General features: G+C 42.5%; 1 protein-coding gene across 3 annotated transcripts in view; it reads left to right on the top strand.

Annotated features, from left to right (window-relative positions):
* The first annotated feature begins 6,552 nt into the window (after nucleotides 1-6,552).
* The window catches only part of OSBPL1A (oxysterol binding protein like 1A), a 77,646-nt gene continuing 67,275 nt past the window's right edge, over nucleotides 6,553-16,923 (top strand). The window contains exons 1-3 of one of the 3 annotated variants that reach the window (XM_071418351.1): nucleotides 6,553-6,899; nucleotides 7,003-7,182; nucleotides 12,487-12,609. In XM_071418351.1, coding sequence (XP_071274452.1) covers nucleotides 12,489-12,609 — 121 coding nt within the window. In that variant the 5' untranslated portion in view covers nucleotides 6,553-6,899; nucleotides 7,003-7,182; nucleotides 12,487-12,488. Of the gene's footprint in view, nucleotides 6,904-7,002; nucleotides 7,183-12,486; nucleotides 12,610-16,923 lie in introns of all 3 variants that reach the window. The other 2 variants (XM_071418352.1, XM_071418354.1) reach the window with 2 other exon arrangements.

Here is a 16,923-nt window from a genome sequence, read left to right as displayed (position 1 = left end):
GAAAACTTAGAGAATTTGCACTTAGAGAATTCGGAGAACAGGATTAGAGTTCAGAATGATTGTGACAATCAGGCGAAACAGACAAAACAAAACTAAAACAAAATAACAACCTACAGGAAAAAAAAACAAACAAACAACCCAGGATGCTACTGAATATGGACAATACTAGCACTGTATTATCAACTACATACATTGTGGATGGAGAGCTACTGATTGCACAGCAGTTCTGCAGAAATTATTTCAGAGTTAGAGTGAATCCAAGACCATCTTTGTCTTCAGTGTCACAAACAGAGTTGGTTTAATTATTTTTGAAAAGATAATAAAAATAATACATACCTAGTCTCAGAACATGACAAAAATGCGTATTTTATCAGACAAAGTCACATATTCCAGTTAATTTTAAAAGAGAGAGAGAAAGAAATGTAGACAGACAGTGAGCCTATTGTTTAATCAATTAACTTCTGACCAAAGCATAACTGAAAGCTTTAATCCATAAGGACCTAGAAAAGATACTGCTCCATCTGTTCATCCCAATAGTAAATTGCCTTATAAATCTAAATAGGGAACTATGACAAGACTTAAACTTTCACACAACAATCTCTGTATGATGCTTGTGCTTTATAAGTTGCTAGTTTTGACTTAGCTGAACAAGTGACTTTACATTACTATACATATTTTTTATTATTAAATAACTCTAAGATGTTATTGCTATTTTTATGAGTGTTTCTCTAAATCATATAAAAGCATTGATATGAAAGACTTCAGCAATCTGCTATTGGGCCAGGAAGAAAATGTACCAGATAAGGAGGCACAGAGAATAAAGCACAAAAACTGTATGGACTGTAGACATCTCTGACAGATTTCAGAGGACTCACTAATTTCCTTTCATTGTCATTTATATTTGTGACAAGTCTTAGTAAATAGAAATGGAGATAAATGTGGCTAATGAATCTCCAGCATGTTTAGAGGTACTAAATTGATAACAGAGTATCTGAACTGATATGGTGCACAGGACTATTTACCAGATAATTTCTCTCTTTGTCTGTCTGAAACATTCTACTAAAGCAGATATGAAATAGATATACACAGCTTTCAAACAAAGGATAACAGCACAGTGGAGTTTTCCAAACTATTTGGGGAATTCTAAAAGAATATAACTGAACCTCACTGTTCTTTATGGTGAGGCATCTCCCAAAATTATATTCTTCATAGTAATGCATTAATTTTAATTTTGATATTTAAAATGGTTACAAAGTCTAACCTTGGTCCATCGGTTCACAAAGACTGCTTTGTGAACCACAGATAGCAAAGAAAACCATTTAAAGCTCAAATCAAATCAATTAAGCCAAAGAAAACCCAGGATACCTCAAGAAACCACCTGAGCTTGCTTCAGTGCTGCTTTGAGGTCAGGGAGCAGCCCAAATTGCTACCTTGAATTCAAATTCTTTTTTCTGTCTTGTCAGGGCACTGGGTAATTACTCGTTTCATTGTGCAACTGGAATCTAATACTAGAGCATGAAAAGCTTAAATGAGATACAAATAACAGTCATTCAATCAGGAGTGAATCACAAATAAGTGAAAAACACAGAACTAAGAAATACAGAAGAATTAAAGTTTGAGTAAAATATCCATAACCCCACTTTATTTTGCATACAACAGTTGAAACAACATTACGTATTTTCAACTCCTCTTTTACAATAAAAAAAAGGAAGATTGAGAAGAAATAAGGGCAATGTCATGTCATGTCATGTACTAATGATTAATCCCCTCAGTTCTGGACCCTGATTTTGGGCAGTATTTTCTTCCACTGAAACTATTCCATTAGTGTCTTAAGAATAGCTCAAGGAGAGCATTTTGCTACAGTTACTTACCAACAAAACACAAAATTTTCTCTAATGCTCCAATTCCACTCTACATTCAATAGAAATCTCATTCTGTAATAGAAATCTTAATTGGGCCATCCAATAATGAGCATTTATCCATTTGAGGATAAAGTAGTTCAGCTGATTTCAGTTCCACAGTGATGCATTTTGGTAGTTTGTGGTCTAAACTGACATAAATTAGCTGTATGGTTCATAGATATAAACTCCACATGCAGCTGATTTCTCATTTTGGAACTAAAACCAAACCAAACTGGTTCAGTCACAAGAAAAACAAAGTGCATTAAACAAGACTTGTTCTTGTCCTAAAACTACATCTGGTAAGATTAAGGAGAAGCATATGTACAGGTGATTTAACACCTTGGTTAGAAATGTTTCTTCTCATTTAGCCACAACCCAGTGTTTGTGCTGGCTACAGCAGGGTACAATTGCCTTCTGCGGAGCTACAGAAATCCAGAAGCTTTTCTATGAAGTAACTACTAGCAGGTTTTAGGAGCCTCTGAGAGAAGAAGACCAGCAGTGAATTCTCACTTTTTCTCCTGCCATACCTGCATTCAGATAAAAACAGGCCTGTCAAAAATAAAGTTTTCTCTGTTATAGGAATATTTTCCCTGCTACAGGATACCTCAAGAAACCACCTGAGCTTGCTTCAGTGCTGCTTTGAGCAGCAAAAAGCATTTCTCAGCTCAGGAGGCAATCCAACTCACACCATCCACAAATTACATGGTTATTGCCTTCAAAGTATGAAAGAAACTTCAACAACAAACTAGTAACTGCAAGAATTCCTATTGCAGGCAGTTCAGAACAACATGAACATTTGCTTTGATCACTCACTGGCAGTTGCTCATGGTAATCCAGAGAGATCCGCAAGAATCCCATCTGAGAGCATCAGCACATTAATTAATTCTCCTGTGTCTGTGTTTTGCCAGCCTAGTAAATAAAATCTGTATGGAAATGCAGCAAGGACCTGTGCTTGCTGCACTGCTTTTCAGAGTTGGGGAGCAGTTTCCTCAAGAAGTGAACCAGGGGTGCAAGAAAGCTGCTAAGGAACAAATTTTTAGGACTGCTGGTCAGCTAACAGAGTCATTTAACATGTTACTGTGTGAAAACAAACATACAACCCATCACGTATAGTTTACTATTTCCACTTCTCATTTCTCTGTGTGCACTCTGTTCCCCAGTCATACATCTCAAATTTGACCAGTATGCTCTAGTCTGAAGAGGAAGAACACAAAGTGTCAGTGCAATAAAGGTTGTCCCATCACAGAGAGGATATAAAAAACACTATACTGTGAAAATCACAAACAAAACAGTTCAGTGATTCTGTGCAAGGCTGTTTGCCAGTGTGTTCAGCCCTAAGATGGGACATGTTTCATGCTTTCTGAATCATTAATTTCAGCAGGTTATCTGAAAAGGAATGACATGAAAACCAAACCAAAACAAAAGAAAAGAGAACAAAACCTCGATATCAGCAACACTCTCTTTCTCATTTCCACACTTCAAAGTCCAAAATGCACTGCAGCATTATTAATCTGGGATGTGCAAGAAAGGCAAAACATGGGTGAAAAATAAACAGTCTTTGGAGATGATGGAAGCAGGGAAAGTGTAGTGATCTGTCGGGTTCAGCTGTCTGTCTCTGCCCCGACACGGGTAGAGTGGTTCTTGGGTGGCACGCGTTTCAAAGGACGAGTCTGGACTCTTCAGCTTTTCGATCTTCAGATTGTTTATTGTTTCTTATCTACAAAATTTTCTGTCTGCCCAACAGAGGTCTGATCTGCAAGGCAGCCAAGGGCACTCTGACCACTCACGGGGCGGTCATGTCTTTTTATATTAAAATCTATGCACATGATATTTACTTTTATTTTCCAATACTTTTCACCCATGTTGGCAAGTGCACCTTCACCATAAACCAATCCCCAAGTGCCAACATCACCACAGGAGATGGAAGACAAGAAGAAGAAAGAAGAAGGACGAGACATGCCCTGATCCCTCCATCTTGTCTCCATAACCCCCCTGTACCAAAAACCTTGAAGTTTATATTTCACCCTATAAATGTGTCCCTTTTACACCCTTCACTCTAAAGTGATTCTCATGTTCTCAAACTGCTGTCACTTCTGTGGATGGATCAAAATCAAGCCACCAAACACTCTTGGCAACATTCCAGGATTTCTGAGACCCCCAAGGGTTCTCCTGGTAACTCTGGACATCCGGAGCGATGTGCTGAGTTCCCACAGTGATCCTGGCCAAGAGAGCCCTGTACATCCAGGAGTCAGTGATTCAAGGTATAGTTAAGTGGAGCAGGCCCAGGTCTGTGCTGTGCTGCCTCTGGGCCTGGGTTGTGGTGCACAAAACCTTTGGAAGTGGGACCAGCTTCACTAGATCCTTGGCACAGAGTGCAGGTGATTAGAGCAACTGCATGGCCTTGCCCTTATCTAGAAGCATACAAGGAGTAAAGCTCTCTTGTGAACATCCTTCATGGTATAGCTGCTTTCTTGTAGGAAAACTAAAATACTGCAACCAAAGAGGAGCCTTTCTCCAGAAATGGAATGGCAGCCTGCCAAAGGAGAAGTCCATCCAGGATTAATCATGGACATCATGGCTTCTGATTTACTTGCTATCTCTGTTGGCCTTTCCTTTTCTTTTTAAATAATTAAATTTATTAAATTATTTGTTTTCTTACTTAGATTCAGAGAAAAACCCTGCACTAACTGGCTGAAGAGTGAAACTGAACTGTAAACTCTGTGTTGCATTGCAATGGGTTATAGAGTAGGTGGGTGACAATAGCTCTATTTCATTATAAAACTTGTAAGAAATATGTGGTGATAATATAGATATTTTAATTTTGTATTCATGTATGCAAAATAAATACAAAAATAGGGAAACGTTTTATTGTGAGGTTGCTTAAAGCATTTATGGCATTGTGAAAGATGGCCCAAAGTGAGAAGCAGAAGGAAGAAATAAAGGAAAAGGTATATAAGGATGACACAGCTAGTGCTTTGAAAGTAAGGGCAGCAACTTGAAGCTCTGCTCCTAAGAAAAGAAAGCCAATGTGATCCTTCCCTGAAGCCTCTCAGATGTTCTGTATTTATTACTAAAGCATCCCTGGAAGCAGATCTCTTTAGTAAGACAAACTAATTAAAAGTAACAAAAAGCAGTAGAAGTTCAAACATGATACATTTGTATTATCTGCAGGCATGAAACTGTTCCTTTTCTTCTTTTTTCTATGTCTTTCTTCAAAGATTAAAAATACAGGTAGCTATAGACAATACAGAAAAATGAAGCTTCATGAAGCCTCATTATTTATGCATGAAGAGTTTCAGAAAAATTGTTCAGGTCTACACTTGCCCCCTTTTGGAACAGAAGTTTCATCCTAATCTTTTGTGATAGTTTGTCACGGCACCTGTGGCTCCAGCCCTGCCTCTTCAGTGCTCCTTCTGCGTATGACACAGACTTGGTCATCTCACAACACTGCAAAGCTTCTCTGCTCCCTTAATAAATTGTTGCAGGATTTCAGAGGTATTGTGGGAGTTTCCAATATGCAAAACCCCTCTCATGTGCTAAAGGCAGAAAAACAAGGTATCAGCTCTTCAGCTGAAAGGTGTAGTGGAGAATAAATAAGGGTAGGACAAACAGGGGAAGGAGACGTGGACGAAAGGGCCTTGAAAAAAAAGCGAGTACTTCACTTTCTGTCGCTAGTAGCACACAATTTCTCTTTTAGTTTGCTTTTGGCTGTGCTGCTCTTAGAAGCAGTGTGTGCTGACAATCTTCTTTCACCTGCACCACGGAAGTCGCTACCAAAGCGACTTCCAAAGAGACCCTGTTTTCCCCTCTGTCGATGCACCATTCTCGTAGTGTTACAGTCCTCTTTGAGGCCGGTTTGCCCCCCGTGTCTCTGAGCGCCTCTCGGTGTCTGTCCCCCGGTGTCTCTGAGCGCCTCTCGGTGTCCGTCCCCGCCGCGTCCCGCCCCAGGCGGGGGCGCTCCCCGGGCAGAGCGGAGCCCAGCCCGCGCACCGAGCGGCGGCGAAGGCACTCGCAGGATAGTTGGGGTTGGTAGGGGCCTCTGGGGATCATATGGTCCAAACCCCTGCCAAGACTGTCACCCAGGGCAGGTGACACAGGAACGCGTCCAGGTGAGTTTGTGATGTCTCCAGAGAGGGAGAATCCCCGGGCATCTGTTCCAGTGCTCAGACGCTCTCAACGTAAAGTTCTTCCTAATGTTGAGGTGGAACTTTGCGTGTTTTTGTTTATGGCCATTGCTCCTCGTCCTGTAGCTGGGCACTGCTGAAACGCGTGTGACACCAAACCGCAGCGGGCACAGGTACCGCGGGATCGCAGGGGTGTCACTGTCCCTGCCTGGGAAGAGCGGCCGCCGCCGGCTGCGCCCGGTGCAGGCCCCTTTCTCTCAGAGGGCCGGAGGGGCGGGCGCAGCGCCCTGGACGGGACCCTACTTTCGGCTTTTCGGGCGGGCTGCGGCGAGATATCGGCCCCCGGGGCCGGCCCCCGCGCTGGCGCCGGTCTCGGTCACGGGGGCGGTGCGGCGGCCAGGCGGGCGGAGCCGTGTCCCGTCCCGCCCCGCCGGGAGCCCGCGCCGCCCGCCCTGCGCGGCGGGGGGAGCTGCCGGGGCGCCGCTGCCGGTCACATGTAACCGCGCCCGGTGCGCGTAGCGCGGCGCGGGGCGGCGGCGGCAGCTGCTCGCGGGGCGAGGCGAGGCGAGGCCGGCAGTGGGCCAGCCCGCCCGCCCGGGGCGGGTTTGCTTCCGCGGCGGGGACGCGGGGCCGGCGGGGGATGCGCCGCTCTCCCGCGGCGGCGTTGGCTTTGTTGCTGTCGTGGCCGCCTCTCTCCTGCAGCCGGCGGGAGCGTGTTCGGAGGTGTCGCTGTTGCCCCCTCAGGAGTCCGTTGTGCGGGCTGAGGGGGCGGCCCCAAGCCAGGCTCGGCTCGAGGCACGAAGCGGAGGCGGCCTTGGAGGCGGGGGCCGGGGTGGTCTCTCGCCCTTGGGAAGCAGTGTCCTCGCTTGCTGCTGTGTGTGGGTGTTCCTTCCTCCTCCTCTTCCCGCTGTTCCCCTCCCTGGAACGGGCGCGGCGCTGGCCGGTGCCCGCAGGTCTGAGCGCACCTTTCCCCGCAGGCAAGGAGCGCAGCTGCTGCGACGCGCCTGGCTCGCCTTAAAAAGTGTTTAATTCCCGGGACCGGAACGAGCCGCTCGATTCCAGGCGGGCGTAGGGAACTCCGGCGGTCCTGCTGAAGTTCTCACTGCTTGGGACTGTGCCTGCCTGCTGATCCGGGTGAGATCTCGCACAAACTGTGGGTAAGCTTATTCGAAGCGCCTGGGCTGAAAGAAAGTCTTTGATCTAACAGAAATGAAATACGTGCGGAAAACATCTAGGAGATGCCCAAGAACGAGGATTAGTTTAAGTAGTGGTGCTACTTGGGAGTGGTGCTGAATAGGTGTGTTGTTGCAGATGTGTTAATTGCTATTAAACAAACAGTATCTTGATTTTAGAGAGGTGCTGCTTTCACAGGGAGGCTGTGTCATGGAAGCATGACCAGCATCTACCTTCTACAACCCTTTACCCAAAGACTGAAACAAGCACTTTTAGATAACATCACTCATGCTTCTAGTACAGCCACTCTTCTTGGAGCAGCTCCTGTGAGTACAGTGTGTTGTGTGGGTTTGTGGACAGGTTCTGTCTGTTTGTGCAGTTTAGTGCGTTTTGCCCGCCTTCTTTGCAAGCATCACATCATAACTTGTGCGTGCTGGGACACGTAAAAAATCTTCCTGAGCTTCTCCTACAGGAATCTAATTTTTATTGCTACAGGAAGATCGATTGAAATACTAGATGATGTTGTGCTTTTTGCTAGCCTTACTGTTTGTCATGAGGAGAAAACTTCCTGTGCAACCCATGGCCACTGCCTTGGAGCCTTTAGTTTGGCCAGTACTAGTGCTGTTTCTCCTGCTTTTCCGGCTGTATGTGAGTGAAACACACTCATATTCTCCTTAGTATATATTGTCATTGTTCTGGGCTGTTTACATAGCTAGAGGATTCAGCAGGAGAAGAAACCAAAGTAAAAGCAAGTGGGTCTTACAAGTAGTGCTGCCTCATAGTCATAAGTGGCACTTCAGATCTTTGTAGGTCACTTTGAGAAAAGCAGCTTTTTTTTTTTTTTTTGCTTGGACTTTATCCTAGCAGTTGGGTAAAGTTGGTAGTTTGTATATAGTTGGTTGGTCTTTTGTGTTGAAGTATTCTGCAAAGCTCCCTTAAGCAGGCATGCAGGCAGAATGGTAACCTGTGTTCTCTATGTTGGAAGCAGCCCCTGTGTGAAGACAGACTCTCTAGTAGCGTGACAGAATCACTCTGGCACAGGTCTCATCAAAGAAGATAAAAGCAGAGCATCTCAATGCTATTTTTTATACCTTCTTAAAGGATAAGATTGAATTAGCAGTCAAGTACTGCAGTGGTAGTCCTAATGAGTTAAACAGAAGTGCCTTGCAGTCACATCTCAGCTGCAGAGGGGATGCTGAATAATGTTCTGTGGTGGTGTTCTGTCATGATGTGCTAGTGATTGTGGGGACTGCCATGTAAGCCTTTCAAGGGCACAAGGCTTAAATAGGGGCCATAAAAAGCAGTTTACCTATATCAGCTGATTGATGGAATGAGGTAATGATGGCAGCACAGCTGAATGAAAGATGTGTTCTCTTTTTAGTGGCTAGGAGATTTGCATAGAGGCAGCACAATCCATATAGATGTAAGGCTAATAATTCCAAACTAAACTATTAAGTTTCTCCCTCAGTGCTGATGGCCTGGATTGGTGCCTCAAAACTGGTGGGTGGGGACTTTAGAGCTCTTCGTGATGGGTCATGGGACCAAATAAACTCCTGTCTGTGCAGGAGTATAGTTGTACAAAGTACAGCTGCAAGTGCACACCACCTGAGTGCCTGTGCATTGATTTGTTTCCGTACTCTAAGCTTGTCACTCAAACTTCTGTTGGTGGTTTCTCATCTCCATTACAGAGCAAATTCTATTGCTTAAAACAGTTTACAACAGTATAAAAGGTTCTGTTAAGAGTCTCTTTGCTGCCAGCTTTATCTAGGCATGTCATTTAGCTTATTAGCTGAAGCTGTATGTTCTTTATCATTTGTCTGATGGGTAACTGCATGCAGATGCACTTTCCAGCCACAATTGTAGAAACACTTTCACGTGAGTGATCCTTCTGTGATTAGTAGCCAGACTGTAATTATTCTGTGTCATTGCATGCTGCAGGCTTACAAAGTGTATTTGAAATTGGAGGCTTGGCCTGAACAGCAAGGTCTTTGAGGACTAAGCCAGTGAAGCAGGCAGACCATGTTACTATGCATGTTACTCTATTGCTAATGTTTGCTTTAAGAGTACAAACAAATCAGTGATTTTAACCTTACAACTGGTGGTAGAAAAACTATGCAAGTTATTTTATATAGTGGTTGAACTTTCTGTGTATTTTGATCTGTTTAAGATTCTGCTCATGCGCATAACAGGCCTTGCTGTGCATGTAAGAGTTGTTTGCTTGAATCAGCGTCTTGGTTTCTTTCCCAAACAGTCTTTTCTTCCTTCTCGTCAATATCAAATGGAAACAGCAGGTTGTTAGTGCGTTGAAAGTGCGTTGCTATTCGCACCTGCTAAGTATGTGGGATGTTGACAAACGATACAGGGTAATGATAGGAGAGTGTTTCTCATCTGAGACATGGCTAAAGCAATACCGTGTGGGAGGGGGTGAAAATGAACGATGGGCTTTGCTTTTTTTCTTCTCCCCTTCCCCCCCCCCCCCAATGATGGCTAGCAGAAGCCAGCAAAATGAGTCTAACTGTCCTCTTATCTTTGGTTTGTGTGATTCTCAGTGCTGCATTCTGTGTCCCGCTGAAACTGTAGAGATACTTCAGAGATAGTATTACAGGCTGATAGTACATTAACATACATGATTTTGATAATTCTCTAGACACTGCTAGAACTGATTCACAGAGGAAAATTATACCTGCCCCAGTAACAATAAACTGTGCTGTGTTGCCTCCATAACTGGATTGATTGCTGTTTAAAGGAGAAAGTAGCTTCAGGGCTTGAAGGACTGTTAGAAGAACTAGTACTGTTTTGTTTTGTTCTCTGGTAGAACTGAAGAGCATGCATGAGCAAGAGTGCTGACTAACTGCTCCTGGAGAAGGCATTTGTATCCTATGTCTGTGATAGATTGCAGGTGACTGATCCAGTCTGTTCTTCTGAAATATGCTAGAAAGGGCTTGCTTAGTCTGTCAAATTCTTTGAAGACAGAGTCTCTCTGCCTTTGCTGATTGAGGAAAAGGTAGGGAAACCTTTTTGCTGTGTTGTTAGCTCTTTGGCAGTCTGTCCTGTTCTAATTTCTGCCTCAGTCTTGAATATTGCAGGATCTGCCACTGTTACAGGCTTTTTGTTCCTTACCCAGTGTTCTCACTGTCTCTTTTCTTGCTGAGTGGCTTCTTATCTTACCATAGTCAAAGAGCTCCCTGCATCTATTTAAGCTGTGAGTGTGTGTGGTGCAATCAAGCTGCCTGTCCAGAACAGCAGAGTGTAAACAGTTTGTGGGACCATTCAAAACCTCTGCTAGTATAGGAAAGCTACCTATGTGAGGCCAGTAATCATTAACTGACTGCAGGATCTGGTAAACCTAGTGTGTTGGGTGAATATACTAAACTGGAAACACTACATTTGGACAGGGTCTCTTGTTTTCCTATTGTATCAACAGCAATAAATTGTCTATAGCAGCAGTCTTTTGAAGCTGTTTTTAACATAGTTCCTTGATGCCACTTAAAAGCAGTGTATTTAAATAGGGAAATGCTGTATCTAGGTCTAGTTGAATGATAGAATAAGCTGAGTTTGAAGGGACCCATCAGGATCACTGAGTCCAGGTCCTGGTGCTTTGCAGGATGCCCCATGAGTCACACCATGTGCCTGAGAGCATTGTCTTCTTGACTTCTTGAACTGTCAGGTTTAGAGCTGTGCCTGCTTTTCTGGGGAACCAGTTCCAGTGCTCACCCACCCTCTGGGTGAAAAACTTTTTCTTGATACCCAACCTAAATCTCCCCTGACTCAGCTTCACGCTTTTTCCCCAAGTCCTATCACTGGACACAAGAGGGAAAAGATTGGTACCTGCCCCTCCACTTTCCCCCATAAGATTGTGGAAGACTGCAGCGAGATCTCCCTTCAGTCTCCTCTTCTTCAGGCTAAGCAGACCAAATGACCTCAGCCTCCCTTCATATAGCTTCCCCTCCAGATATTTCAGCATCTTCATTGCTCTCCTTTGGATACTCTCTAAGAGCTTAATTCCTTTTTTATATTGTGGTGCCCAAAACTGCACCCAGCACTTGAAGTGAGACTGTCCCAGTGCAGAGCAGGATAATCCTCTCCCTTGCCTGGCTGGTGGTGCTGTGCCTGATGCCCCCCAGCACACAGTTGGCCCTCCTGGCTGCCCGGGCACTGCTGACTTGTGTTCAACTTGGCATTGACCAGGACCCACCCCCAGGTCCCTTTCTGCACTGGTACTCTCCAACATCTCACTCCCCAGTCCACATCCAGGGTTGCCCTGTCCCAGATGCAGAGTCCAGCACTTGTGCTTGTTAAGCTTCATACATAAAGCTTACATGATAGCTGTTATAATAGCATTAAAAAAAAAAAAGTCAAACCAACTTCAGATTGTGATTTCAGAGTGGAAAAAGATTGGTTAAGACATCACTTAGTAACTGTATTCTTTAACAGACCTGGTAAGTAGCAGGATTGCTTACCCAAAGATCTAAGGCTCCCCATCTAGTAGAGAGCTGTAAAATAATCATGTTAAAAGGTTTTGTTTTCTCCCTTCTTTGGAAGACATAAATACCTTTTTTTTTCTTTGCAGTTCAAGTGCAATGGTAGGATTAGAATTAATTAGTGATCTTTTAGAGTTGTGTTTTAACTTCCTTATATTGTGCTATTGTGTTTCTTAAGGATAAAGTCAAATCTACAAAGTTGTCTGAGTCCCCCATTCCCCTTCAAGTGAAGGTTGCAGGGCCTCAGATACCCAGGCTCAAGAGATGATAGTACTAATCACTGATGGGTATCTGACATCTCCATGCAAAGACATTCTGTTCCCCAGGGCTGGCAGCCAAAATAATTGTCAATTAATTCTCAGGTAATACTTGGGTTAATGGATGTACATAGTTACTTTCTTTTTTTTCCACTCCTGTTGCCTTTGGGAACCTGAAGGGATAAGGGTGAAAGCCTTGTAAGGAAAAAGCAAATGTTTACTGGTTATGCTTGTAGCAAAGCTTGCCTTGTTTGTGGCGTAGAGTTTCAGCTCTCAAGCCTACCTTAGAACCTAGAAAACAGGAGAAGCAACAAAACATGGGTATTTGGTTATTTAACTGCTTTGTATGTGGAATTTTAATGCTTCTTAGTAGCCTGAGTTGCTGGGCTGTTGCGACAGCTTGGGCATTAAGTGTGTGCCACAGAGAGAATAGTTATCTTTCTCATACCAGGGTTAGTATTAAATAACAGCTAAAAGTGACGTAATTTTAAGCCATAACTTACAGCAGTAGAACCAATTGCAAAATCTCTTCTTTTGTGTATTTTATCAGAGATGACAACAGAAGCAGAACAGCAGCTTCTCCATGATGCTAGAAATGGAAATGCTGAAGAAGTTAAACAGCTGTTGGATACCTTGGACAAAGGAGAAATAAGCTTTGATATCAACTGTAAAGGTTAGTAGCCTTCCTCAAATGTTTGTAATCTTGCTGTTGAAGTCACATGTAGTGAAACTGATAGTGGTAGTATAATCTTGCTTTCTTTGGAGTGCCCAATAGAGTAATAAAAACCTACTTAAACAACTTTTACACTGTGACTTAAGGGCATATTTGCATAGGGGAGAGATAATAATAAAAGAGTATGGATAGTTGCAGTGTACAGAAAAACTCAGCATAATTCATAGACACTGGAAGTGTCAACAAGACAAAGAATCAGTACCTCTTTTTGCCTTGGTTCATGCTTATGCCAACTTTGAAGCTTTAGAATACTAAACAAAACAGATTGTGGTGCCTGGGGATTGTTTAGGGAGGTAAGTAGCTTTCATCAGAGCTGCAGAGAATATTAGATCAGGTCAGCCATTTGTGCTCTGCTAAGTGTAGGGGTTTATTATTTTGGGGTTTTTCAGGCCCATATTTTGCTATCGCACAGTAGAACTGTTATATTTCTTGCCACTTGCAAAAATGTTTGGGACAAATGTTTACATCTTAATTCTGGTAGAATACTAGGTTACTTGGGAAAAGAAACTAAGACTGCTCTTCTGCTCTTTGTCTGGGTCTTTGGCCATCACTGATGAAGTTTTGCTCATGTGCAGCTAACAGAGGTGTGGCTCAGCAGCTTGCTTGCTGTGCATTAAAACTTCAGACTGGGACTAGATTTGCAAGCTTGCTAGCAATTGCAGACTACCTTACTTCTTTGTTATTTTAGTAGTCTTTGTAATTTTAGTATTTATATTTCTTTTTATTTACATGAGTATGTTTCTGGTTGCTTCCAAGATGTGGGTGTAAATCTCACTCTTTCTACCCAGGCTGGTATTCCGTTGTTTGTCATTTAACTGTTTAGCAGCACTGAGAGGAAAGTGCTGCAGAGGGAGAGGGAAGAGATCCACTGTGCTTCCTCTCAACCATAACAGAAGGGAACACCTTGCCCTAAAGGGCAGGGATTCCTATTACCTGAACAAGCTCTATCTCTTTCCTAAGTCTCATTCTCAATCATTAGCTTACTTAACATTTTGTTTGACTACTCAGCCATGTTTGTGTTTTCTCATTGGTAATGTGCTCACCTCAGAAAAGAAGTTGAGAAACCCAAGCTCTTTCTACTTCATCTTTGGGGAGCTAGTTCATAATTTAAAGGGGAACCAAACATACTTTGATGAAGTTGAAGTCTTCCACCCTCAGAAGTATATCCTTGGTAAATATTCAGTATGTGTAGTGCCTAAACAATTGGAATAAAAGTACCTTAAGATTCATGCAATGGTGCCCATAAATAAGTTCCTGAAGTCTCCTGTGCTTAGAAGAGGTTTCAGAGTGTCTCTGATGTGTTCTTACACATAATCTGAAGTCAAGAATGCTTAATGAAATGGCATACTCTGCTGTTTATTATATCAAGCAAATGGGTCTCTGGTCAGAAAGTCTGCAGCAAAGGAGAGAGTCAGGTAATGAAGTGAAAGATGGTGCTTATCTGTTTTTTTAGTTTAGAAGTACATGCCAGCTGGTTAATACTTGCTTGCTAACAGGAGGTCTGGGAAGCTAGAGGAAATGTGCTTGTGATATTATATTTAACCTAAACTAGTTCCATATATGGATTTTGTTCACTGTGCTATCTCTGCTTTTGAAGTTTCAATTCTTCTAAATGTCTGAGGACTCAGAAGTGTAATTAGTGTTATCTGGGGGAACTGCTCTAGTTGTATGAAACTTCAGAGTTAAATCTCTGTTCTTCTGCAGTCATTTTTGAGAGACCAACTTGTTTCACTTTGCTCTCATAGAGTGTTCCATTGGAAACAGTCTAAGACAAATTCAGGCCAAACAGCCTCTGCTGTATAACTGGCCCTGGCATTCTGCCTCCTCACTAGCTAAACCACTGTGTTTTGCTACAAGTTCTGATCTGTTGAGTATCACCAGATAGTTAATCATCAGGTTGTTATGCAATTACTAAAGTACACACTGTAGACTGTAACTATCTTCCTTCTCTTCCTGACAGCTTCTTGTGCTTCTGTCATTATGTTGGATAATAGATGTCCCTAGAAAGTCAGGGTATAGGGAATGTCTTCAGTGCTGTAGTAGCAGTTCCTTCAGGATTTCTGATACAGCAGTGCCACTTGGCTTGGAATAAAGTGCTTCTGGAGCAGGTGGGAGGCTACACTGCAGGTGCAAACTTCCTGCAGGATGTGCCTTGGTAGCCCTAAGTTTGACAGGTTGATGTGTCTGGGTGTCAAAGCCTGTCTTTGACATCTTCTCCTTGTCTTTTCAGAGGGGAGCTACATCTGAGGCTATGTGTGCTGTATCTTCATAAGTGTCAAGTCTGATAACAGTGACCCTAAACATCACAATTTCTACCAAAGTGAAGGAAGAGAAAATAAATTTAGGCTTCCTGTACTTGCTCAGCTGTGACTGTATTCTACCCAGTCTGTGCTTGCAGATAAGCAGGATTTGCTTGAGGGAAATCCAGCCAAATTATCTGAACTTCTCTTTTTGGGTTCCTCAGTTCACTGGTTTAGAAAGAAGGAATCTACTTTAAAACAGTACCAAAGCCAGGTTTCATCCAAAATAATTGTGTTGTCTAAGGCCATCTCTTGTTGGCTCATTCTTCTTAAATACAAGAAAACAGGGTATCTAGGAATTTTCAATGTAAAAACTCCATAAGGTAAGGGTAATGGTCAGTAGTGTGTTATGGTAAAATTAACATTTGAATCACTGCACAGTGGCCTAGCAGCCCACAGCTGGAAAATAGCTGCCTACGTTGTCTCTGTTCTCTAAGCAAATGCTAACACTTGGGCCTTAGAGTTAAGTGGCATTAAACCAAAGAGCTGTGTGTAAGAGGGAAAGGAATTATGTTTTTTGTTGGAATTACACTATTTCTCCTTTCCTATCCTTGCATTCTCCCTCGTGTAATGCTGTCATGGTTTAAAATAATAATAAAGTATAAACACTTGTGGTCACTTTGAAGAGAAGTAACACCTCAAAAGCTTAAGAAATAAATGGTCAGCTAACATCAGAAATGCAGACATTCAAAGTGGATGCAGAACAAGGGCCTGTTCTTACTTTATTCAGTAAGAGCTGTAAATCTGGACAGATTCCTGGTTATTTTTTTAATGACTGAATTCTTTGGCAGCATCGCTGCCTTGTCAGTGCTGTTAACTAATAAATGTTTTGACCTAATTGTATGATTTCAGTGCAACTCAGATCTCTTTTGTATTCTTTGAATGAACATTACTCCCTGCTGGACTGAGGGATGAGTGATGTCCCTTTAGTATGTTATCCAACATAACCAGCCCCCCCAGAGTTAGTGGTTCACACAGGATTTATCTTCTGTGATACTTTGGCCCATCAGTAACGTAGGGTAGGAGCTCTGTTGTAGGCCAGACTGTAATGAGAGAAAGATCTAAATCTGGGATTGGAAACAAGAGTTGAGAAGAAAGAGAATCAAATTACAAAAGAAATTGTCAATAAAGGGCAGGAATGTTTGCTGGAAGCAGTTATAAGAAATGGGAAAATATTTCAGCTCTGAACTACGTTCTAATGTTAATTTTTATGAGAGCAAGAGAGATGATGAACTTTCAAGATGAACAGTTTATTTTCCTTGTGCTTGTGGCTTGTTTTCTCAGGGCAAACTTATGTTGTGCATGTTCCATGCCTCAGTACTTGAGCTTATGTGACAGGGGAAAACTTAATGGTGGCAGTGATTTCAAAACAATTTCTACTGCCTTATTTTCATTTTTCTTCCAAGTACAAAATGATAGCTTTTAGGTGACACTGTAATGCTGTGGGTGTATTGCTTAGTTAAAAGCAAGGTACAGGTTTCTTTTGCTTGATATAGTTGAGCGTTGCAGTTGGAAAGTAAAGTGAGTTGTTAACTTTAGTAATCTTTAATGCTTTAGTATCTTGCTTTTAAAGAAATTATTGTAGGAAAATTGTTGAACTTCATACAGCCAGTCTTTCAGGTCATGTTTTAAATGCTCTTTAAAGTATAAATCATATTTTCCTTTACATGTTCATTTCTGTGCCAGCTTCCTATCTGTGCTTTATAATTCTGCAACTTAGAGCTGTAGATGATACATGAGTTCTACGGTGCATAAAGATTTCAAAGCATATTACTTAGTGAGGCTGTCTTTATTAAAACTGAGTAAAGCACAAGGCAACAAAAAAAGCTGACGACAAAAAGCCTCAACATTAGGCCATTCCACCTATTTCATTTTGAATCCTTTGTTTGAAAGGATTGTTGAAAGGGTTGTCTTACCTCTCATTCGTGTGAAGAAAATAAAATTGTGCAAACCA

The sequence above is a fragment of the Agelaius tricolor genome, unplaced genomic scaffold (genome assembly GCF_023055355.1).
Source record: "Agelaius tricolor isolate 1412-34295 unplaced genomic scaffold, bAgeTri1.0.p SCAF_2, whole genome shotgun sequence".
Classification (NCBI taxonomy): Eukaryota; Metazoa; Chordata; class Aves; order Passeriformes; family Icteridae; genus Agelaius; species Agelaius tricolor.
This window is presented reverse-complemented; position numbering and strand designations above follow the sequence as displayed.